We start from the raw sequence: 24,330 nt of genomic DNA, 5'->3' as shown, positions 1-24,330 counted from the left end.
AAATATCTCTGAAGTATGTTCCCATTCATATTCACAATTCTGAGCACTCCAGGGTGATTATGAACATGAAATTATTCAGCCATGGCTTTCTGTTTCACAGAAATATAAATAGGAGGGAAAACAAAGCCCAAATTCCCCTAATCATCCATCACAATGAGAAAAACCAAAGAATATATTTCTGATGTGCAGTAAAAGATAATTGAGCTTCACATATTAGTGAAGTGGCTTTAAGAAAAAAGCTAGAGCAGTGGAAATTCCCATTTCCACCATCAGGGCAATAATTAAGAATTTCCAATCAACATAAAATGTTACAAAACTGCCTGGAAGAGGACATGTGCCTATATCGTCCTAATGCACGGTAAGAAGGAGAGTTTGAGTGACTAAAGACCCTCCAAGGACCACAGCTGGAGAATAGTTGAAAATAGAAAATAGTTGTCTCGGGTTCAGAAAACCTTAAAGAAAAAATGTCAAACAGCACCTACATCACCACATGTTGTTTGGAAGAGTTTCAAGAAAAATTCTCCTAGCTCATCCAAAAACAAACTCAGACTGGATTCTGAGGCCGACTGGATTGGAGCAAATCCTGGACTGGATTCTGAGGGTTCATTGATCGGAGTAAATCCTGGACTGGATTCTGAGGACGATTGGATTCTGAGGTCTCCTGGATTGGAGCAAATCCTGGACTGGATTCTGAGGCCGAATGGATCGGAGCAAATCCTGGACTGGCTTCTGAGGGCTCATGGATTGGAGCAAATCCTGGACTAGATTCTGAGGGCTCATGGATCGGAGCAAAACCTGGACCGGATTCTGAGGTCTCCTGGATTGGAGCAAATCCTGGACTGGATTCTGAGGCCGACTGGATCGGAGCAAATCCTGGACTGGATTCTAAGGCCGACTGGATCTGAGCAAATCCTGGACTGGATTCTGAGGTCTCCTGGATTGGAGTAAATCCGGGACCGGATTCTGAGGTCTCCTGGATTGGAGCAAATCCTGGACTGGATTCTGAGGCCGACTGGATCGGAGCAAATCCTGGACTGGATTCTGAGGTCTCCTGGATTGGAGCAAATCCTGGACTGGATTCTGAGGCCGACTGGATCGGAGCAAATCCTGGACTGGATTCTAAGGCCGACTGGATCGGAGCAAATCCTGGACTGGATTCTGAGGCCGACTGGATCAGAGCAAATCCTGGACTAGATTCTAAGGCCAACTGGATCGGAGCAAATCCTGGACTGGATTCTGAGGTCTCCTGGATTGGAGCAAATCCTGGACTGGATTCTGAGGGCTCATGGATCGGAGTAAATCCTGGACCGGATTCTGAGGACGATTGGATTCTGAGGTATGCTGGATTGGAGCAAATCCTGGACTGGATTCTGAGGGCTCATGGATTGGAGCAAATCCTGGACTGGATTCTGAGATCTCATGGATCGGAGCAAAACCTGGACCGGATTCTGAGGTCTCCTGGATTGGAGCAAATCCTGGACTGGATTCTGAGGCCGACTGGATCGGAGCAAATCCTGGACTGGATTCTGAGGTCTCCTGGATTGGAGCAAATCTTGGACTGGATTCTGAGGCCGACTGGATCGGAGCAAATCCTGGACTGGATTCTGAGATCTCATGGATCGGCGTAAATCCTGGACCGGATTCTGAGGACGATTGGATTCTGAAGTCTCCTGGATTGGAGCAAATCCTGGACTGGATTCTGAGGCCGACTGGATCGGAGCAAATCCTGGACTGGATTCTGAGGGCTCATGGATCGGAGTAAACTCTGGACCGGATTCTGAGAACGATTGGATTCTGAGGTCTCCTGGATTGGAGCAAATCCTGGACTGGATTCTGAGGCCGACTGAATCGGAGCAAATCCTGGACTGGATTCTGAGGCTGACTGGATCGGAGCAAATCCTGGACTGGATTCTGAGGCCGACTGGATCGGAGCAAATCCTGGACTGGATTCTGAGATCTCATGGATCGGCGTAAATCCTGGACCGGATTCTGAGGACGATTGGATTCTGAAGTCTCCTGGATTGGAGCAAATCCTGGACTGGATTCTGAGGCCGACTGGATCGGAGCAAATCCTGGACTGGATTCTGAGGGCTCATGGATTGGAGCAAATCCTGGACTAGATTCTGAGGGCTCATGGATCGGAGCAAAACCTGGACCGGATTCTGAGGATGACTGGATTCTGAGGTCTCCTGGATTGGAGCAAATCCTGGACTGGATTCTGAGGGCTCATGGATCGGAGTAAACTCTGGACCGGATTCTGAGAACGATTGGATTCTGAGGTCTCCTGGATTGGAGCAAATCCTGGACTGGATTCTGAGGCCGACTGAATCAGAGCAAATCCTGGACTGGATTCTGAGGCTGACTGGATCGGAGCAAATCCTGGACTGGATTCTGAGGCCGACTGGATCGGAGCAAATCTTGGACTGGATTCTGAGGTCTCCTGGATCGGAGCAAATCCTGGACTGGATTCTGAGGGCTCATGGATCGGAGTAAATCCTGGACCGGATTCTGAGGACGATTGGATGCTGAGGTCTCCTGGATTGGAGCAAATCCTGGACTGGATTCTGAGGCCGACTGGATCGGAGCAAATCCTGGACTGGATTCTGAGGTCTCCTGGATTGGAGCAAATCCTGGACTGGATTCTGAATGCTCCTGGATCGGAGCAAATCCTGGACTGGATTCTGAGGGCTCATGGATCGGAGTAAATCCTGGACCGGATTCTGAGGATGACTGGATTCTGAGGTCTCCTGGATTGGAGCAAATCCTGGGCTGGATTCTGAGGGCTCATGGAGTGGAGCAAAACCTGTACCGGATTCTGAGGACAACTGGATTCTGAGGTCTCCTGGATTGGAGCAAATCCTGGACTGGATTCTGAGGCCGACTGGATTGGAGTAAATCCTGGACTGGATTCTGAGGCCGACTGGATCGGAGCAAATCCTGGACTGGATTATGAGGGCTCATGGATCGGAGCAAAACCTGGACCGGATTCTGAGGACAACTGGATTCTGAGGGCTCATGGATCGGAGCAAATCCTGGACTGGATTATGAGGGCTGATGGAGCGGAGCAAAACCTGGACCGGATTCTGAGGACGACTGGACTCTGAGGTCTCCTGGATTGGAGCAAATCCTGTACTGGATTCTGAGGGCTCCTGGATTGGAGCAAATCCTGGACTAGATTCTGAGGGCTCGTGGTTCGGAGAATAGAAACTATTCTGCCTTAGACGTGATAAAAATTAAAGAAAAAAAAGTGTTTGTAGTACATTAACAAATCATTTATTGGTTATTATCCAACAGTGTATCTGATTTCTAAGCCGATTAAATGAAAGAAATAAGAGAAAAAAAAGTTTCCTATATTCCTAAATACAGAGTGTGTGTATATATATATATATATGAAGTGCTATGAATACTTTCACAAGACACTGTGTGTGTATGTGTGTATATATATATATATAGATTACATTTCTGTCCCCCTCACTTCTGAAATGATGGCTACGCACCTGTATATAGTATACACGTGCATATATACTGTCTATACAGCTAAGCACTCCTTATGTGTATGTTCTTTATGGGAAATGCTTATGCAATTTAGCTTATTGGCTTCATATTCTGGTCGTAGCTGCTTGCTGGTATATAATATGCATCATCAAATCTTTAAAAAAAAAATAAAACTGTAGTTTACAGCAGAAACGACGACAAACGATCGTGACTCGATCCTGGCACGAAGTCTGGCAGCTGATACATAAAAACGCATAATAATAATAAATAACACACCTGTGGGAACTTTGCTTTAATATTTTAAAACACATCGCTCGCTACTGAGAACAGCGTAGTTTTTACCGAGCAAACAGCAGAAACGGCAAGAAAAACCATGACAACTGCCACGAACTCTGGCATCTGCCAGAAACCTGTAGTAAAGAGATAAGCCCAAACTGGTGATTAACCTGTACTTTTATTGTCACAGATGCTATCTGGAAACAAGACACAGCTTCCATTCACATTTTCTTTCAGCGCTGTTATTAAAAAAAAATTCCCATCGTTATGAAAAAAGTGGACATATTTGGGTGCACCAGCCTTGAAAGCATCAACAATATTTGGTTTCCATGTTTACCATTCAGGTATGCCAAAATAACAGTTGGTAAACTCATAGCAAAGCCCATATTACAGAATGCCAAAGAAATTGCAGCAACAAAAGTGAAACCTGCAGACATTTAATAATAATAATAAAAATCAGTGCAATGTATACTAAAATAAATTAATTTCAAATAATTAAGTTAACCAAAAAAAGCTTTATAGTTCAACCTTATATAAAGATTTTAGGAAAATAAGTCTAGTCTAGATCTCATTTGCTAGAGCACGATGCTACCAATTCCAGGATCACTGGTTTAAATCCCAGGAAATATATGTAGAGGGGGTAAAACATACCCCCCCCCCCCCCCAAAAAAACAAAACAAAAACAAAAACGACAACATTTAAATGCACAAGCTGCTTCAAACCTTACACAGCTTTAAAAACAAAACAAAAAAACACATTAAATTATGAAATATTAGGAGAAACAATAAAACAGTGGGGCACAAATCCAGAAGGCATGCAGTCTTTGTATTTCAAAGTGTGTTCATATTCTCCACTGTCAAAATGCTGGTGTCTAAATGTGACTTTCATTCATTCCTAGGACAAGCTGGTTTCCAGTGGTTTTTGTTTTGTCTCAGCCAATGCTTAAATGAGTCTGTCAAACCTGGTCCAAGCAGCTCTCCTGGAATTCCTCTCAGCCAGTTTGTGATCTTCTTTCGAGGCAAATGGGAGGTGTAAAATTAACTTTTTTCTTCTCCTCAGTCCACAGAGAAGTAAAAATTAAACACACACTTAAGAAAATCCCCAGAAAATAAAGCTTTGAAAGGTTTTTTTTTTCCCTAAAAAAAAGGAAAGAAGAAATCGGGTGCAAAGTTAACAACGAGGCCCTTTGGCTGAAGCGCAGGTTGTCATCCCTGAGAAAGCTTTAGACACACAGAGCTCGGGGGAACCTGCAAAACAGAAGAAGAGAAACCTTTTTAAAAGACAATGGCAAACAAATAAATAGAGATGGCTCACAGACCTATTACATACACTGAACAAAATTATAGACTTATTAGAATTAGAATTATGAGTTGAACTAAAAGATCTAAGACTTTTTCTATGTACAAAAAATACCTATTTTATTATATATCTAAAATAGATATATAATATATCTATCAATTTTGAAAAATTGATACTTATGAGTGGTTTTGTGGTCCAGGGTCACATATTGTAAAAAGCACAATCATTTTTTTTCTCCCCCAGATTAAATGGTCTAGGACAACTTGAGCCCACATGGATTGTATGAAGATGTCGTCATTAAAACAATCTCACCTGTCTTCCATGAAGCTGTCCACTTCTTCTTCATCATCCAGCTCCATGTCCAACTCATTGTCAAGTCCACTGCGACCATAACTACTGAGGACACTGAAAAGAACATGATGTTAAAAAAAAGAAAGAAAATGGCTAGAAAATGACTTTTATAATGTGTGTACAGTGAGTGATTACGGACCTGACTGAGCGGCAAGTGAAAAATAAAATGCGTTTAAGCTTCTTGTTGTAAAAGAAGTAGTTGAAGGACCACAGGCTGCCTTCCTCACCGAAGGGGTCAGAGTCAAGGTCTGGGTTGTAGCTACAAACAACATAATGGCTGTTATTAAAATACATGTACAGAATATTAATGAGAGCGAAATAATTTCTTTACTCATCCCACACCTATAGATGTCACAGCCCTGCAGGCTTATCTCTTGATCAATGGCATTCCACAGTTCTGGTCCTAAAGAGTTAAACTGCTCCCCCACAGCAGAACAAAGGCTGCTGTTAACAGAGTCAACCACCTGGAGGACACAAACAGACTGTTAGGAAACATAATCATACGAAACTACATATTTTCCAGTTTATGGGACCTTTTGAATCACAAAAATATGTGAATTACTTGTCCTAACTAGTCAAACATAGTTGTCTGAACAAAGAATTTCATAATGAGGTATATTATTACTAACAAGTTAAATATTGAGTTCCCAGCATGCATTGCAACATGAATAAATTTTTTGCTGTTTGCTGATTTTTTTTTTTGCTGTTGTTTTGTCATTACTGTTATTTGTTGTTCTACATTTGTTGATTTTCACCATTCTTGAGGATAGTGTGTCAAGTGTTAAGGTTCATATACAACCCTTTCAATCAACATACCAAATATCTTTGTTTCTGAAGAATGATATGAAAAAACAAAAGATTGATTTACTGTATTCCTAACTGAAATGTTTCAAGAAAGCTGTAGGTACCTGTACAAAGTTATTGGTGGATTTTTTTTTTCTCTTTTTACATTTTACAATTTGTGAACAAATTAAAACTGACAAAAGGAGTGTTACTTGGGACAATTAAGACAATCATTTAGAGAACTTAAAAATCTGATTGCATAGAGTCGGCGCCAGGGCACCTCCATCAGGGGGGCATTTGAATTTCTAGGGGGGGCACAAATCAACTTGTGTGTGTGTGTGTGTGTGTGTGTGTGTGTGTGGGGGGGGGGGGGGGGGGGGGGGGGGGGTTCGGGTGGTAAGCGTGCAATCTGTGATCGCGTGCAGTTGCTAAAGTGTGCAATCGCTTTCTTATGTGCCGTTTTATCGGGGTCACTTTCACTTTCGAAATCGATCACGTTCAGCAAGGAGGGGAGAGGATGGAAAGTGGGGGGCACAGTAACTCTCGTCTGGGGGGGGCACGGCCCACGAACCCCCCCCCCCCGGCGCCGGCCTTGTGCATAGTGTTGCCTTGAATTTTTTACTTTTCTCAACAATTCTTGACAGTGCATCTAAAAACCTTTGTACCTGACATTTAATAATATAACATCACAAAACGTTCTTTACACAGCAGAAACATTATTGTGATACAATGGAAACCAGTCATACTAACCCAGTTAACGCTGGGCTCTCGGCTGAACTCATGGGCACGGGCAGCACTGAAGTCATAATCAGGCCGGAATGACTCGTTCAGGGTGGTGATAAGGTAGAACAAGGTCTTCCTGCAACACTTATCACTTAGTGGGTTTTCTCCATCCTCCCCACTTTTCCCCAATCTAAAAGAAAGAGCACGAGAGATATTGTGTAGTGTGCCCACAATAGCCGAGGTGAAATCTATGGTTGTGTGTTAAGACTTACAGGTTAGGGCTTGGAGCGCTGCTGGACTGAGGGGGTGACAGAGCTTCAAGAATATGTGGCTCCCCCTCCTGACAAAACTTCTTAAACATGTGCTTGTCATCACCAGCCATCTTACACGAGTAGCTCTCGATCCTACAGTCAGGAAAAGAGAAAACGAGTAAGAAAGGGATTGATTTGATTATTTAATGACTGTACAAACAATTGCACACACAAATATCAGCATAATATATTGTTTGGGATTTATATAAGATACAACAAACTTTTTTGTATTGTAGTAAAATTCAAACTATTTGAGTGTAATTTCAAAAAAACTCAACTGCTGGGCTTTTCCAAACCTATATTTTTAGGCTTGGCTAAAATGTCACAGATGTAACACGAGGGGGGAGGACATGGGAATATCGTGTGTGTTTATCTTTCTGGCTTATGCAAGAGAGGTTGTGCAACTTTAGACAGTCCCAGTAACAGTCCACAGACATGATTATTTATAGGTGAAGGGCAAAGGGTGTAGCAGGACGCGGAGGAGAATCATATGATTTGGGACACTGTAGCCCTGTGTTGAAGCCCCATAAATCAGTGGAAGAAACAAGCAAACGGTGGAGAACAAAGGTTGAACTGTATCATAAACTGTGTGTCTGGTGTGTAAAGATCACTTTGAGGAAAGACACGTCACACCTAACTAGACAGTTTGAGAGTAGGGGTGTAACAAGATACTGATGGTGTCTGTCAGTAAATAGAGATGGTACCAAGGCAACTATGCATGCATTGGTTAGTTAGGCTCTTCACTAGTTTGAAGTTGTACACATACACTGATGCCATTGTGAGCACTATTAAAAGATATATGTTAAAGAAATGCTAAATGCTAAAGAAGCTGGCAGATCATATGAAACTCAGCTGGCTTTACATGCACCCCAAAATAACCACAGTGGTATGTGTTAGAGGACACTGCAATCTGCGTCATGGGTACAACAATCGCGTTTTTACTCTGGGTATATCAGACCCCCTTATCCTTATATAACATCTTCACAAAGTGAAAGAAATCAGTACAATGGAGTTTTAAACCTAACAGCAAAAAGATAAAGAAACACGCAGTGTACAATTAGTAAAAACCAATAAATTGGGTTCAATATCACTTACGTCACTGTGACATCGTTTGAAGTTGTTAAAAGTATAGAAGTACACAGTTGCTAAAATGACACTTTTGATATTAGATAAGAATTGCTATCATTTATAATAATTCAGCAACTTTCTAACTTATGCTGGTCCCTGCACGGAGCTCAAACATGCTAATGTTTGCAGAGTAAAAGCTAAAACACTTATGCACATGACGCTTTGACACTAAAATAACCACAGGAAGAATCAAAATATGTGCATGTTGATGTGTGACAGGATGTTTACCAGAACAGACACCTGAAGACAAGAACTAAACCATCTAAAATCAACCTAAATCCAGGGTTATTGCTCCTTTTGACCAATGAATTTCCATGAATCTTCCAGTTGTTTGTATGTACTGGATATGGATTCTTAATATTTTCACAGAGTCTGCACTCAGAAAGAGCCATTTGTACCCAATTACATACTTCAGAACTCTATATTCATTATTATGTGCATTCATTCGAGACATTTAAATGATTTAATGGAATAGTTCACCCAAAGTGAAAATACTGTCACCATTTACTCACCTGTATGTCATCCATTAAACTTTATGACTTTTATTCATATTATAATCACAAATGAAAACCTAAGGAAATTGATGTCCTCTCATTGACAGCTCATTCCACAAAAACTTTAAAGATTAAAAAATTCATGAGATCTTTAGAATTAATTGATATGAATAGAGTGATTTGATTCTAGTCTTCCAAGGAGAAATTACCTCTTTATATGATGAACAGATTTAATTTAGTCTTTTTTTTTCATATATAAACTTTGATCAATGCATATACATTGAGCACTACATAAAAGTGTTGAAGAGTCAAAGTTTGGAATGACATAAGGGTGAGTGAAATACCAAATTTTCATTTTTGGTGAACTATCTCTATAAGAATTTTCAAGGCCTGAACACTTTAAATTGTGTTATATTCCCAGGTGTTACAGAGTTAAAAAATGTTCAAAGGAAAAAAACATATGCAATTATTTCCAAATTTCACACCTGCCAAGGATGTGAGCATCTCCAGTTTCAACACACAGCTGGGAGCTCAATGCCTCAAAACGGGAATTCTCTAAAAGCTTCATAGCTGGAAAACAAAACACATACACATATCAGAAGCCAAATATGGACTGCATAATTGTCCCTATAAACAAGAAAATAGTATGTGCGTTAACGAAAATTATGTATTTATAGCATTAAATGCATAAATAAACCACAAAACTGCATTAAAAATTAATTATTTATTGACTTTACATCTGAAAACTGTAAAACAATCATAACATCCCATCTGCCTCCCCCCCTCCCCCCAACAACAACCCTTTAAGCACTTCCTACTTTATAAATCGACCTGGGCGTGTGGGAGGGAAAAAAACCCCCACTAAAGTGGGGACATTTTATTGATAAAATATTTAAAAAAACAAAATTGCATTAAGAGCAAAGTGGTTTAGGAATAAATACATTCTATTACTTCCATCCAGCAACAAGCAACTAACCTACTACTGACTGACCAGCTATGGTTTTTAGTACTGACGACATATCACAGTGTATCAATTGTAACGCTTACCTTTACTGTTGTACTGCCACTTTCCAACTAAAAACAAGTCTGGGCGAATGGAGCAGTAAGTTCGGTTCACAGACAGTTCGGTTAACGGAGTTGTTCAACTAGCAACACAATACAAGCTAAAATGCTCTATCGTCTACGCGCGGGCCGGGGCAACAATTAAAAAACGTAAATTCAACAAATTTGAAAATGACTCGGTCGAGACTGACATATTCTGCAGGCGTTTTCTCTTACCGCAAAGCTTCTTATTTCGACTAAACGCAACATAAAATTCAGCGATTGAGTCGAGCTCCAAGACAGCGACTGCAGCAGCATCCCCTCACTTGACCTACAACAAATTACCTTCTGAAAACGATTTAAGCGTGGTTTAAATGACGCGATTTGATTATCCGATGCTTAAATTAGCACTTGCGACCTCTCGCTAACGATTACGTCTCCTATTTCTTGTCTTATGTTAATAAAAAATCTCGAAAACATCTAACAACAGTCTCTGAAAACAGTGTGCAAACCACGCCTCTTAGCAGTCTGAAACATTTCCGTTGATGATGACCACGCCCACTGTGTGTTCAGGAAAATAATATGGACACGTCTATTGGCTACTTAGTCTGTCAATTAAACGTACTAGACATTCCATTGGCTAAATGGTTACGTCATTTAAATCATGTCCAAAGAGCGATTGACCCTTTTATGAATTCTTTGCAGTGTTTTATTTTTTTTGTGCAAATTTTTTTTTAAAGAGATTATTTAGGCATGTTGAGGTTTTATGCATAGAAGCAGATAGGATGTTTTGAGAAGAATGCTAAGTGGTAAGTTAATTCCATCCACTTCTATGGGACGTGACAATCATAGACATAATAAATACATAGACGTCTAACTGTAAGTATTTTATGTGTCTATGCTGACAATTAGGACGGGCAGTTCATGTGTAAAGTTCCTGACGAGAGAGAGGATATATTTATTCATTAATTTATTTATAAGTGTTTTAATCAAACACAGAACATTTTGTCGGATTATCAAAATTAAAAAACAAACAAAAAATTCTAAAGAGTAACGTTAAATATGATTTGATATTTTGTAACTAAATCAATGTTACTGTTTTGTATACAATCTAGCCTGCCCAGTGGGACATGAATGGTTTTGCTACAGTAGCGATAGTTTAAGTTTATTATTATTATTATTATTGAATATAAAACAATAGTAAAACCATCAGCAAGCAGTATTTTTGTGCAATCATGTAACTGTAACGACCGTTAACATCACCATAGTTACAGTTTCATGAGATGAAATTCAAGCTTGATATGGAAAATTGGGATATCCCCTAGACGAGAAAGCAGAGTGCATGTGAGTGTGTTTTCGGCAGGAGGCGCAGCGTCTCTCAGTGTAAAATGTCTGCTTGAGCCGTGTTTCTTCCTGCTCTCCATCAGAAAATAAAACAAAGATGACAAGGCCGCTACTTTTGTGTAAGTGTCCGGATCAGGGAGTCGTAGCATATCTCCAAACATCATATTAGCACACAAGCCCAGCTGGTACTGGAGTGTCAACACGACATATTCCCGCCTGAAGTAGTCACTCGGCGGCGGCATGTCGCTGAGCTCTGGCGGGTGGACTCACACACCTCCGCCGGCCCAGTCTGCACCGTCTCATCTCGGCCAGGAGGCCTCGCAGTCGGCCTGCAGCACTGTTTTGATGTCGGTGAAGGTGTCAGTATGCCACTCAGGTATACGACCGCTTTGTCTCCCGGGGGCCGGAGACGAATCTCTCCGTCTTCAGCTGAGCATGGACCCAGGGAAGGCAGGGGAATTCCGCCTCGCGTTACGAGACATCAGCGGAGCCGCGGCTGGACGCAGTGTGGTGAGGAAACGGCCAACTTGCGATAAGTTTCAGTCTGCGGTGCTATGAATAAGTTACTGGTGAAGAGTTGATTTTAAAAAGCGCAACATAGCAGTATTTTCATTCCAGAAGTATCTGTGCTAGGCATAATATAACGCTGCCCTCTGGCGAGCACACATGAGTGAATCACATGTTGTTTGTCTTTGTTTTTGAAATCCATCCTCCACCCCCTAAATGTGATAGTTTGCTCAGAGTTGAGTCATAAATACACTTAATGCTCTTCACGCAACTTAATATTAGTTGACACAATAATACTTCTGGTCAGTATTGATACTTTTATTTGCTGTAATAGACTGAAAAAAAGAAAGTGAAACTACCTCGTGAATCTGTTGATATAAACTTAGTTATTATTTGCATTTACATGTAAAATAATAATAATAAAAGTTAAATTTATTATTTTAGCTTAAAAACGTTTAATATTTAATTCTGTATCCTTCGGTTTTGCAACAAAGTAGACATGCACGTTCAGAAAGGAGGTTGTTGTCTAGGATTGTGTTATTTGGGGACATTATGAAAAATTAGATATCCAGGGGGTAGTAGTGCACTAGTACAGTTTGTGTATCAAATTCATTGCATTTATCTATTATACCCAGGGTCTTAGAGATACCAAACAGAAATAATATAATTTTATTTTGCATTTGAGTCCTGCTGTCTCTTTGGAACCTCATTACACTCATGATCCTGAAAATATTGTTTTGAAAACTGAAAAGATAGTTCTTGTGTACCCAATGATGAATATAACCAGATAAAACAATAACAATAATTTAATGAAAATATGTGATGGGCCGACGGCTCATAATAGCGAAAACATGCCTCATTTTAAGTTAGTAGATGATAATAGGTTTTAAATAGGCTAGGTCATTTATTTGCTTGTGAGAAATGGATATTTCTCTGACTATATTATTTTAGTACTGAAATCAATGAATGTAAATGTTATGTTATGTGAAAGTAAATAACTCCATTAGATTTTGTGTCTCTGTTTATTTTCATTCAGTCCATTGCTGAGTTTGACCTCAAAACTGTTTGCTATGAAGTCAAGTCCCCACAGTGCCATGAACTGAGTTTGGCAACACCACCACATGATCGTATCACTTTCAACTTCCGCTGTGAGCAGGAAGCACAGGAGTGGGCCACTGTGGTGATGTCATCACTCCGTGAGGCACATAGAGGTTTGCCTTCCTTCTGCTTTCTTCCTACAATTTGTCACTTTTGTTCACTCATTAGTCTATAAATACAGATACACACAGTAAGATTTATTAAAATCCTTACGATTGTTGCTTATCAGACTGTATGAACATGATTAGCCATGTTACTCTGGGATCTCAGTTGTTTAATGCAGACTGTATGACAGTCAAGCCTCGTTAAAAAAGGACATATGCAAGAAGACTCGTCCTGAGTTTTACATCATCAATTCATGAGACATTCAGTGCCAATGAGCCTCATTCACCTGCAGAATTGAAATGGCGTTAAAAATCTCTAGTGTTAATTTGGTCATGGCTTGTCTTGAAAAGAAAAATGAAAAAACAAACAAAGATGATGATGTGGATGTTTTTTTTCTTTTCTCCCAATGGTTTTTGATTTGACGGTTGTCATAGGACAGGGGTCTGCAACCTTCAACGTCAAAAGAGCCATTTTGGCCCCTTCCCATCGAATGAAATTCATGTGGAACGACAAATATTTGATGCCCAAATAAAGATAACACGGCATATAGCTAAATTTTTATATTCAGTTACGCTACAGGGCATGCAGGGAAGTAGCAATCATTTCAGAAGTGAGAGGGACAGAAATGTCAAATGTAGAAATAATAATAATATTTATGTATGTATGTATGTATAATTGACAAATTTATTTTAATTGGCTAAGAAATAAAATACACTGCTGGACAATAACCAATAATTTGTCTTCTATAATATTTTTTATTATTAAAATATTTATGTAAATTTTATGGTTATGATTGTACAATCAGTATATAATATATATATATATATATATATATATATTACAAACACATTTTCTATTTTTATCACAGAATAAAAAAAAATATTTTATAGCTTCTGTACTGTAATTAATGCTGTCAATTACCACTGTATCATTCAAATATTACCTGGAGAAGACTTGAAAAACACATATCGTCTTCACGTTTCATCCGTTAAGTTTTATGCTTGTTATTCAGCTTAGCTACAGCCATAGCGGGATGCCTGTCAAAAGTTATTATTACTTCTCATATGAGTCCGTTTTGGACTTTCTGCACGAGAGCGTCCACCGGCTTTGAGTATGTATGAAACATACAGCGTGTGAGAGTGTTCAGCGCTCCGTGGAAGACTGCCTCAAAACTTCTGACTTTGTTTCATGAATTGCAATTGTCATTAATCAGATTAATCAGATCAGGCCTAGGAGCAGAGTAATCTTGTAGGATTTCCAAAATTTGTCTGAGATTGCCAAATTGTGGCCACATTGTACATCGTACAATGTGCGCTCGGCTTAATTGTGCAATTCCTCTAGTTTTGTATAATAGGTTTACATTTCCTTTAACTTGTACTCTCTTTTTTTCTGAGCTTTTAAACCACTGTCTCTTGCTCTTCTTTTCAGTGGCGATTAGTTCATCCAATGAAGAAAGACGCCTACCTCCTCAGCCTCTGGAAACACAGAGCAATCCGCCCATGCCACATACAGGTAATCAATTGTGTTCTTGTTTTAATTTTCTGCTCACGATCTGCTTGACAGTGTTGCCAAACAATAAACAAAGTGACAGTTGTCTATTATGTTGATGCAAATATCTCTGTTACACCCACTTGTTCTCCTTCATTTCCAATTCTTCCTTCTATCCCGCTCCTTATCCATTCTTGTCCTTATACATTTGAACCCTTTTTACTTTTCTCTCTAGAGGAGATTTGTGCGGAGCTGGTTAGCGCAATAGAGGCAGGAGATGTTCGTTCGGCATCTGTCTGTGCATCGTCTTTAGCTAAACAGAGAGCTGCTCTGAGCATTCAGCCATCTAAACGAAATTACACAGACACTGAAATTAGGTAAATTTCATGTTTACAGACACTGACCCACTCAGTTTAACAATGTGTTCTAACCAGACAGAAAGCAGCAAGTGATAAAAGATGTCTATTGCATGAAGTGTTTTAGTGTGATTTAAAAGGATTATTCACCCAGAAATGACAGTTCTGTCATTTATACATGCTGATGTTGTAAGGCCTGTATGAGTGTATTTCTTCTGTGGAACACAAAAGGAGGTATACTGCAGAATGGACAAAATATCTTCTTTTGTGTTCCACTGAAGAAAAACAGGCCATACAAGGTTGGATGAACATCAGGGTGAGTAAACAATGACATAATTTTCATTCTTGAGTGAATTATAATTTATACCAACTCAACACACAATTTCACATCTACGCACATTTTCCAAGCAATTCTGATCTCAGCTAATGCATTGATTTATCATGCAGCCTGGCTGTGGTAGTAGAGGATGCATCCTCCTCTTGTTGTGTCACAGTGAAAGTCTTCCCTCACTCCACCATTGGTGCTCTCAAACAGCAGGTAGGCGCAGATTAACATTAACCTTATAAACATTACTAGCCATCAACCAAATAAACATTATTTGTTGGCATTCTTTCAATGCCATGCAATTCTCACAGTTACCTTTGTTGCTTTTTAGCTTTGTTATTGACACAGTTTTTGCTCTGTAAGGTCTTCGCGGACTATGGTTTTCATCCACGTGTGCAACGCTGGGTCATCGGCCAGTCTTTGTGCTCTGATCACCGCTCTCTGGCTTCTTATGGAGTTCAGCGAGAAGGGGACACTGCATTCCTTTATCTCATTTCTGCCCATCAGGCTCGTCTAAGTCGAGGACTTTACCAACAAGAACAGGAGAGTGCTTTGCTCATGACGGCTTTGGTGTCAACGACTAATCAGCCCCATCAAGAAGCACTTACCAATGGGCCAGCACTGAACACAGCCTTAAGACCATACAGCACCCTGCCTACAAGACTTCATAACAGCCATAATACCCTGAGTGTGTATTCCCAGACCACCGGTTAAAGTCATAGCATGCGTTTACACAAGCAAAGTAACATTAAAAGTGCTGCAATTACATTTAATTACAAAGTAATTAAAAGTGATGCCTTCTGCAAAAAATTCTCCAATTTTACAACCATAACCTCTTGATCTTGCAGGTAACAGTGCAGGAAGTACAGAGAGGTTGGGTTTGGGTGATATTCGTGACTTCATCAACCTCGAACTGCCACAGTTGAATGAAGCCCTGACGCCCAACAGAACAAGCAAACAGGTACAAAATTATGTGAACACACAGAACAAATTTTTCTTTTAACACAAAGCACAGACATTTTGTAATATATTGAGCCTTTAATAATATTTGAAATACATAAACAGGATATATGTATCACAAAAGAAACAAGTATGCAAATACATTGATGTACACATAATGAGATTATGGTGCTTATTTGAATACTTGTTTTTGTGGGTATGTAGCTGGGATGGGCCTGCCCAACCTGTACATATATTAATAAACCGACACGTCCTGGCTGTGAAATGTGTAGCGCAGACAGACCTGAAGGCTACACTGTTCCCGGCAGCTACAGACCAGATGCTCTGGAGCTAAGACGCATTCAACAGGAAAAAGAAGCAATAAGGCAGTACCAACAGGTGAGGCTTGCGAAATTCAATTGAGAAAGCATGAGCACATTTTGCACAATAATTCTGCCTGCTACCACTGGAATATGCCACTTCGTTTTTTTGATGCTTGTGGAAATCGTTGGGAACAGATGAGCTTGGCATGTTGCTTTTGCTGTTGGCTTATACATCTCATGCACACCAGCCATTTTACATCTACGCTCACACCCAGGTTTAGGACAAAAATCTCAGGATGCCATAGTATTTTGGTTTGTATCCATATAAATTGATTGAGAATGAATGGTAGACCTCTGTAGTGTATACAAATACTTTGGCGATTTTGAGAATATCAGAGAATATCAGCTGTTGAACAGTGTTGTATATGTTCCAAAATTTACAAAGAGCCTTTTTTTTCAAAATGTAGTGGCGGAATTTTCCTTTCATATTGTGACGTATGTCTTGAGTGTAACAGATTATCAAAAAAGAATAACTGTAGGGTGGGGGACTGAAAAATGGAGGCAGAAGCCATTTTCACTGGAAGATCCAGTTATGATGTTTTGATTAAAAATTATGAGGTAAAAAAGAAAACGCATACATAGTACAAATCGTTCACAATGAGATCTAGAACATGCATTTAGAAAACAGACTGAAATAAAATATATAAAAATAAGGGTTCATTTAATTTCTGCAATTTTTATGCATCTCATTTGTTATCATTTAAAATGTTTTTTTTATACATCAATATTATATTAGCCACTAGTGACCTTTCTCTTTAGAAATCAAAGAGAATCATCAGTCATTGGAAAACCCATATCAGCTGAGCACTATTAAAGAGCTACTTTTACTCATCTCTAAGGGTTTTTGTGTAGGATAAAGCCTGAGTTCTGATTGACTCCTCAGTTTGAATCTCTTCTCTTTTGTCTCTATTTTTTTTAAGGAGAAAGGGAGAAGAGAGGAGCTGAGGGGCAACAACTCACTACTGCACAACCTCGACCAGGACTACTGACTCACGCGAGCACACACTTTCAGTGCATAGTCTCAACTAACAAACCAGGCACACTCATACTCCAAATGCAGCTACAGTACAGCTGGTATACTGCACAACATGTATATACCTGAGCAATTCACTGCTAATGAATTTGGCAAACTATTCGAGTGGAACCTTTTACAAAAGCTACACGTTAAAACCAATTCCAAAAACACCTTTATATTAAACACTGCAGTAGTCATACAGAAGGTATTTTTTATAATATGGCAAAGCCGTTACTTCACTTGGTGTAATGAGATGCTTTGTTGCGCTGTGTCTTGGTTTGAAACGTTATTCAGGTAAAGACTCATTTAATGCGCAGATGACATGTATTGTATATCTCTGTACGCAGATGTAAGAAATGACTCTTACTGCACAGCTTTTGCAGGAGTGTAGAGCATCCATTTATGTAACCTGTTTGATACAAGTTCAGTCTGATCTTGTCTGACAGCATCTTTCAGTAAGTTTCAAATTCTCATTTATTCAAGAGCGGAATGATTTTAGTCATGGATGTTTTTGAAGTGACAGTTTCAGGTCAAAGATTATAGATGCATGCCGAGAAAACGCATTGTATAAAATTTTTGAACTCAAGCAAAAAGACTTAACTTGGTGAAAATGTTGTAGACCAAGAGAGTTTATTTGTTCATACTGTTAGAAGCATATTAATAATTTAGTTGGCAAAAATATTCAGAAAGAGCATTTAGTAATTACCACAGTGCCCATGAACAATGCATGTAACCCCAAGTTTCTTTATGAGGACTGGCAATTAGTGCATTATGGATAAAATGCATCTGCTAAATGATGAGTAGGCTTTAACCAGTGTGAGAAGAAACCGAGGAAGACGTGTTTTGGTCGGTTCAGTTATGGATGTAATGTAGCATAACTTGTTTGTCTGTATGACTGGGCTTGATTCTTTCATGTTAACTCAAGTGTAAAATAGCCTGGAATTTAGGAAAGACAAATGTCTATGCAAATTAACTATGTGACAAACTTAAATAAAGTTCTTTTAATAGGTACATACCATTCACACCTGGGTGTCTTCTGTTTGTTTGTTTTTTATCTATATATTTTATGTCTGTGCATACTCTTATATAAGTGTACACTGAATATAAGTAACAGCTCTGGTATGTTTTAAAGCATTATGTTGTGTGATCAGTTTAATCATATAAGGTAAGTGTTAGCATTAATGTTGTATGTATTCATGAATATTGTGTAAACTGTATATGTATTACAATTGCATTTATGTAATTTGGGTGTCAATTTATTTTGTAGAATGCATGTTTATAGTAATTCTAATTAAGTACATATGCTATTATTGGTATAGAAATTAAAGGCGCACACATATACATGCATTATATATACATAGATACATACACACATCACTATTTCCCAAGGCAAATTTATAATGTATGCACATTATGACAAAAACTCTTAATCTAAACTAGGAAATGCTCAGATATGCCATTGGGATTTTGTAGGCTTTAGTCCCTGTTTCTGTCACACCAATCTTCAAGTTACAGTCAGAAGTAACAACATGCAATGTGTTTTCCCTCATATGGTCTTATCTATGAAAGCCCATCCATGTTTGCTTCTTTAGTTCTAACAGCTGCTCTTTCTGTGTCTGTAGGCCAGAGAAGCAGAACGCAGAGAGAACTATGCACGTCTGGTGCAGATGGATGGACAGGATCTGGTTCCTAACCCAGAGAGAGTGGAGTGCAGGATCTGCTGTGTGGAGCTTGAGCCTGGCGAGGGAGTCCTGCTCCGAGAGTGTCTCCACTGCTTCTGCAAGTGAGGAAGACAGAGAGTGTGCTGCTGTAGAATGCGCAGAGACATTTATTGTTCTGTATTGTCATGCAGTAGGTAAGTGAATCCTCTGTTTCTGTGGGTAGAGAGTGTCTGCGCTCTGTGATTCTGATGTCGGAGGATCCTCAGGTGGCATGTCCATACAGAGACGAGGCCTACGCCTGTGACTGCATCTTGCAGGAAAGAGAAATCAGAGCTGTGAGATCTCATTCATTTATACCGCTTTTATTTTGTCTACAAAAAGACTGTCTGGTATTCACACATGGATGAGAAGTGTCTCTCACTCCGTTAATGTGACACTGTCCATGGTGCTAGAGCACACTTGACAGAAGACCTGGAGCAATGCTGTTCTGAAAAGCTTGACAGTGCCATTGTTTAAAATGACAAGTGCTGTCAAAACTTACTTTACAGAGTCATTTTGTAGTCTCATCCATATATACCAGTATAATTGTAGTGTCATTGAGATACTATTATAATTTTTTAGCTTTTAAAAATGTTCTGTTTTACACACACACACACACATATACACACACACACACACACACACATATATATATATATATATATATATATATATATATATATATATAAAATAAACTGAAATGAATTTTATTATATATAAACTTTGTTTATTATATTAACCCTACTTAATTCTTGGTCCTATATACTTATCTGGCTTCGAATAACATCAGACAACATTTTTATTCATTTGAGTGATTTATCGAGTCAGTACAAGTAACAAATATATGCTTTGCATCTTTTGGCTCTGCTATCTTTCTCACTCAGCTGGTGTCAGTAGACGATTATGAGCGCTGGTTGCAGAGGGGTCTGTCTGTTGCAGAGTCTCGATGTGAAGGCAGTTATCACTGTGCTACAGCAGACTGTCCTGGCTGGTGTGTTTATGAAGACACTGTCAACACTTTCCACTGCCCAGTGTGCAAAAAACACAACTGCCTGCTCTGCAAGGTAAAGTATGTCAAATACTTAAACACACTGAACTGAACCCTTAAACAATGACATTTACATCTAGGTTTTTCTTTCTCTATTAGGTTCTCATTATAATATAATGTAAAGGACTTTGGCTTGTTTTTCCTCTGCTTAGGCCATTCATGAAGGGATGAATTGTAAGCAGTATCAGGATGATCTAGCAGCCCGTGCCATCAATGACTCTGCAGCGCGAAGAACCAGAGACCTGCTGAAGGTCAAGCACAAACAAATATAGATCCTTGTTGTGTTTCAAAGCTAATGTAAAGAAAGACCCTTTGTTATGCGACAACATCTTGTTAAGTTATAAATGTTCATCATTTTTCTTTTTCTTTTTGTCCCATCACTCAGACATGAACAGAATGTTACTGTCACTTTTGATCAATTAATTTCTTTCTTTATTATTATTTACCCCAAAATTTCTGTCCCATCACTCACAGACTCTTGTTAATTCTGGAGAGGCGATGCATTGCCCTCAGTGTGGCATCATTGTGCAGAAGAAGGAGGGCTGTGATTGGCTCCGCTGTACTGTCTGCCACACTGAGATCTGCTGGGTCACCAGAGGACCACGCTGGGGGCCCAAAGTAAGAGCTTTTTTCATAAGACTGGGATATAAGCTTTACTCTGGCTCCATTGGGTATCATACATAGGAAAGGTTAAAGTGTATAATGCTGGTTTAATTTCTAATTACTACATTCTGGCAGTTAAACCAAGCCATGTTGGTCAGTTATCACTATGACAAAGCTATAAATACAGTGACCTACAGAAGTTTTTTTTTCAAAATCATTGTTAATTGGTAATTTATTATTTGGAAACAGATCTTCATTTGTCTTTCTCACTTCAGGGTCCTGGAGACACGAGTGGAGGCTGCCGCTGCAATGTCAACAAACAGAGATGCCACCCAAAATGCCAGAACTGTCATTAAAGGGAAGAGCAGAGAGAGAGAGCGAGAGGAGGAGGTACAAGTAAGAGAAAGGGGAAGAGAGAGTAGTGTCATCTTATGGCAGTTTGTGACATTATAAAAGGTTTTGACAGAAATCAGGGTTGCCAGGTCTGTGTAACAAAACCAGCTGAATTGGTGCTCAAAACTAGCCCAGTTCCAGGAAGTCAAAACCTGCTTCTAGGTCCGAACTTGGTCAAAATCATGCTCCAGGGGGGCGGGGGTATTTCGCGGACTATAAAAAAGCAGCCCATGGCAGCATTATGAAAGTAGCTCAATTCTGCCGACTTGGCAACACTGACAAACATGCACTTTGAGTGTGAGCTGACATATACTGTCCACCTGTTTTATTTTCAAGTTAGTTTTCTAATGCTTTTAACTGAAATGCGTAGTTCTGTTGTGCAAAACAATGTTTCAATGGGACATTTTATGCAAGTAAATCATAAAGCAATTGAAGGCACCATGGGGAATCCACTTGAAAACAGACTCTGTATCAGTCCAGTCAGCATCCTAATATTGTGTAATTATTTCAAAGACCCACAGAAAACTTTACATTTTCTCAACTGTATGTTATATAGCATATAGTGCCTATACTATGAAAGTATTTTATTTCTGATCAACTACAAAAAGGTGACATTTGCATTTGAACGGCTTGTGAATGTTCACACAGTTACTACAAAATGTAAACCCACTTAAAACTGTAAGTATTGCCACGCTGTAACTATTTTGAGTTTAAAACAGAATCGCTACTTTGAGGGGGCTTAAATTAGTGATTTGCAAATGAATTGTTCTTTTTAATGATTCAGTCAACTGGCAGATCACTCAAGTAAAACTGTGATGTGGGTGGCACATCAGAACCTTAAGCAACAGAACATTGAACATTATGTATAACCTAAATCAAAAACATTTTGATAAAAATAGATTTTTAATACACGGGAATGTTTATTAATCTGATCAAATGATCCCAGGAGGACAAAAATAAAGCCAAAGCTCATCTGAAGCTGCCGAAAAAAGGAGAATAAGGGAATGATTACAATGCACTTACACAAATACTTGTGTATTTGTCTTGTCTTACTTTTAAAGTTATACTACACTGTTGAGACCTGTTACTGAAAGTGCCTTTTCTTGCCTGTTTTCATCACGTAACCACTAGCATGAGCAGTCGTTTTGCAATGTTACATTTATTGTTATTATTTTAAATACTGTATGTTGCTGTTGTTGTAGATTTTGTGATCCAGGATAATTTGTGTGCCGTGTTTTCCCTTCACCTTTCCTACCAACCAAGATACATTGTATTTTGTGCATATGTTGTACATCCGGTATATTGCTTTAAGATTTGATTATTTGTTTGTAAGTTGGATGTGATTAATATGTAGCCTAGTTATTTAGTATTGTTTTAATGTTACATTGCAATGCTATGCTAATTTAAGTAGCAGTAATAGTCAAGAGCAGGGACCTGAGGCTTGTGTGGAAAGTCCTCAAGACTGTTATAAGCCAAAGGACCGATGTTGATCCCAAAGCTTTGAATCTATGCACTGAAACAAATATCAGCACCCAAAGCATCTACTTATGCATCAAGCAAACTTTTCATGAGACAAAGTTATTTTCTTTAGTTTACAATTTTTTTATTTGCACCTAAAGGAGTAGTTGTTTTGTTTTTTGAATTTCCAAGCATTTATATTGTTGTTGTGACTGAGAATCCAGTGGAATTATGCAGTATGTTTGTACAATTGCAAAACAGTGTTTAGTGAGGGGGCGTTCATCCTTTCTCATGATATTATGAACCTCCCTGATGTTCAAATATGTGCACTATGAAGGTTAAGTAGAGTGTTTTTGCATGTATCACAGAAGAAAATTAATGACTGAAAATGAAAAGGTCCCTGCACCTGCAGAAATCTTACACTTTAATTCAGGGTTGCAAGTCTTAAAAAGTGCCTTACGGATTATAGTACTGAGAACCTGTATTGACAATATTTAAGATATTCTTATTATTACTTACATGTTTGGACTAATTTAACGTTCTTCACATTTTGTTCTTAAAAATATAAAAAATAACCAACCTGTATTTTATTTAATTCTTGTAGTTTGTTCTTCACTGCTGTGATTAAAATGCAGACACTTGCTAAATGTCATCAAATCTGATTTTGGTTCAGTTCTGACTCACATCACACACATAAATTACTTTTATTGAGGTTACAGTTGTGAAGAGGAAGCATCAACCATCAACGGTTTCATGTATGTTTTTTTCTATAGACAAATGAAAACGGATCAGCTTCATGAATCATGTTAAAACTTTATTAAACAGCTCAAACTAACAAAACAAACCTTTACAGTTAGTGTGTTTCAGACACGCTAAATAAGTGCTTTTCACTTGTTGCAATGGAGTCAAAAACATTTACATTATAAACCAGAACAAAAAAAAAAAAAAAATACAGAATTAGTTCAACTGTGTCTCTCCACCACATTTGAGACTGAATTTATATAGGAAGTGTCCTTGTTGCAGGAGTGTGCCATCACTAAAGATAAACTTACGCAGAAACATCTCTTAATGGGACACTCAAGCTTTTCCTCATTGTCGCCTCATGGATGGAAATACAAATGACACACTACTAAATAACTGTGCATATACAGGTAAAAAAAAAAGACAGTTCAGCTTCTGCAATTAGTCCATACTGTTTGCATTGTACAGAAATGAACAATTTTGCATTATTGATATACATAAGCATAAACTGGTGAATATAGAGATGCCATCTTTTTGGTTTATGCTGAAAGAATCTATTGACTCAAGACCGCCATAAAACAGTCAATGTTTGAATCAAACTTGGAAAGACACAATCTCTTCAAGCTCCACAACAGAACGTGTTAAAAAGACAGTGAACCTGCAAACTATCAGTTTGGCCAAGACTTCCATTAGGGTGACCATACATTCTTTTTTTTCTGCTTTTTTGTACACGTTCTGGCCAGGATTTCTAAATGGTCTAAAATGTCTTTATTTTCCTATTGACATGCTCTCTACAGTCCTTATTCTTCTCTGTAGATCCCACTTTCTTGCATAAAACAATTGGTCAATTATGTCCAATGCCTGCATCACTACTTTTCAGTCATTACCTTCAGCAAGTAGGAAAAAAGGCAAAACCCAGACATTTA

General features: G+C 38.9%; 2 protein-coding genes across 4 annotated transcripts; one reads left to right on the top strand and one right to left on the bottom strand.

Annotated features, from left to right (window-relative positions):
• Window positions 1-3,773: 3,773 nt before the first annotated feature.
• maf1b (MAF1 homolog, negative regulator of RNA polymerase III b) lies at window positions 3,774-10,442 on the bottom strand. Its single transcript, XM_079436681.1, has 8 exons — window positions 9,908-10,442; window positions 9,346-9,430; window positions 7,200-7,331; window positions 6,955-7,117; window positions 5,764-5,885; window positions 5,561-5,680; window positions 5,383-5,475; window positions 3,774-5,018 (listed from the first exon to the last, which is right to left on the bottom strand). Exons 2-8 carry the CDS (start codon window positions 9,426-9,428, stop codon window positions 4,994-4,996), a joined length of 738 nt encoding a protein of 245 aa, XP_079292807.1. The 5' UTR covers window positions 9,429-9,430; window positions 9,908-10,442; the 3' UTR covers window positions 3,774-4,993.
• Window positions 10,443-10,602: 160 nt separating this feature from the next.
• On the top strand, window positions 10,603-23,496 carry shrprbck1r (sharpin and rbck1 related). 3 transcript variants are annotated; one of them, XM_079436654.1, is made up of 14 exons: window positions 10,603-10,710; window positions 11,329-11,755; window positions 12,789-12,963; window positions 14,384-14,467; window positions 14,679-14,820; window positions 15,247-15,337; window positions 15,488-15,812; window positions 15,973-16,085; window positions 19,084-19,244; window positions 19,346-19,457; window positions 20,046-20,225; window positions 20,362-20,460; window positions 20,684-20,827; window positions 21,088-23,324. In XM_079436654.1, the coding sequence occupies exons 2-14, from the start codon at window positions 11,486-11,488 to the stop codon at window positions 21,166-21,168; spliced, it is 1,977 nt and encodes a 658-aa protein (XP_079292780.1). In that variant the 5' UTR covers window positions 10,603-10,710; window positions 11,329-11,485; the 3' UTR covers window positions 21,169-23,324. The 3 variants fall into 3 exon arrangements, with proteins under 3 accessions (XP_079292780.1, XP_079292778.1, XP_079292779.1); XM_079436652.1 differs by lacking the exon at window positions 10,603-10,710 and adding an exon at window positions 16,289-16,462 and having other exon boundaries at window positions 11,225-11,755; window positions 21,088-23,496; XM_079436653.1 differs by lacking the exon at window positions 10,603-10,710 and having other exon boundaries at window positions 11,263-11,755.
• The last annotated feature ends 834 nt before the right edge of the window (window positions 23,497-24,330 follow it).

This window comes from Barbus barbus, assembly GCF_936440315.1.
Source record: "Barbus barbus genome assembly, chromosome: 2".
Taxonomy (NCBI): domain Eukaryota; kingdom Metazoa; phylum Chordata; class Actinopteri; order Cypriniformes; family Cyprinidae; genus Barbus; species Barbus barbus.
The sequence above is the reverse complement of the archived record's forward strand: the minus strand, read 5'-3'. Positions and strand labels throughout refer to the sequence as shown.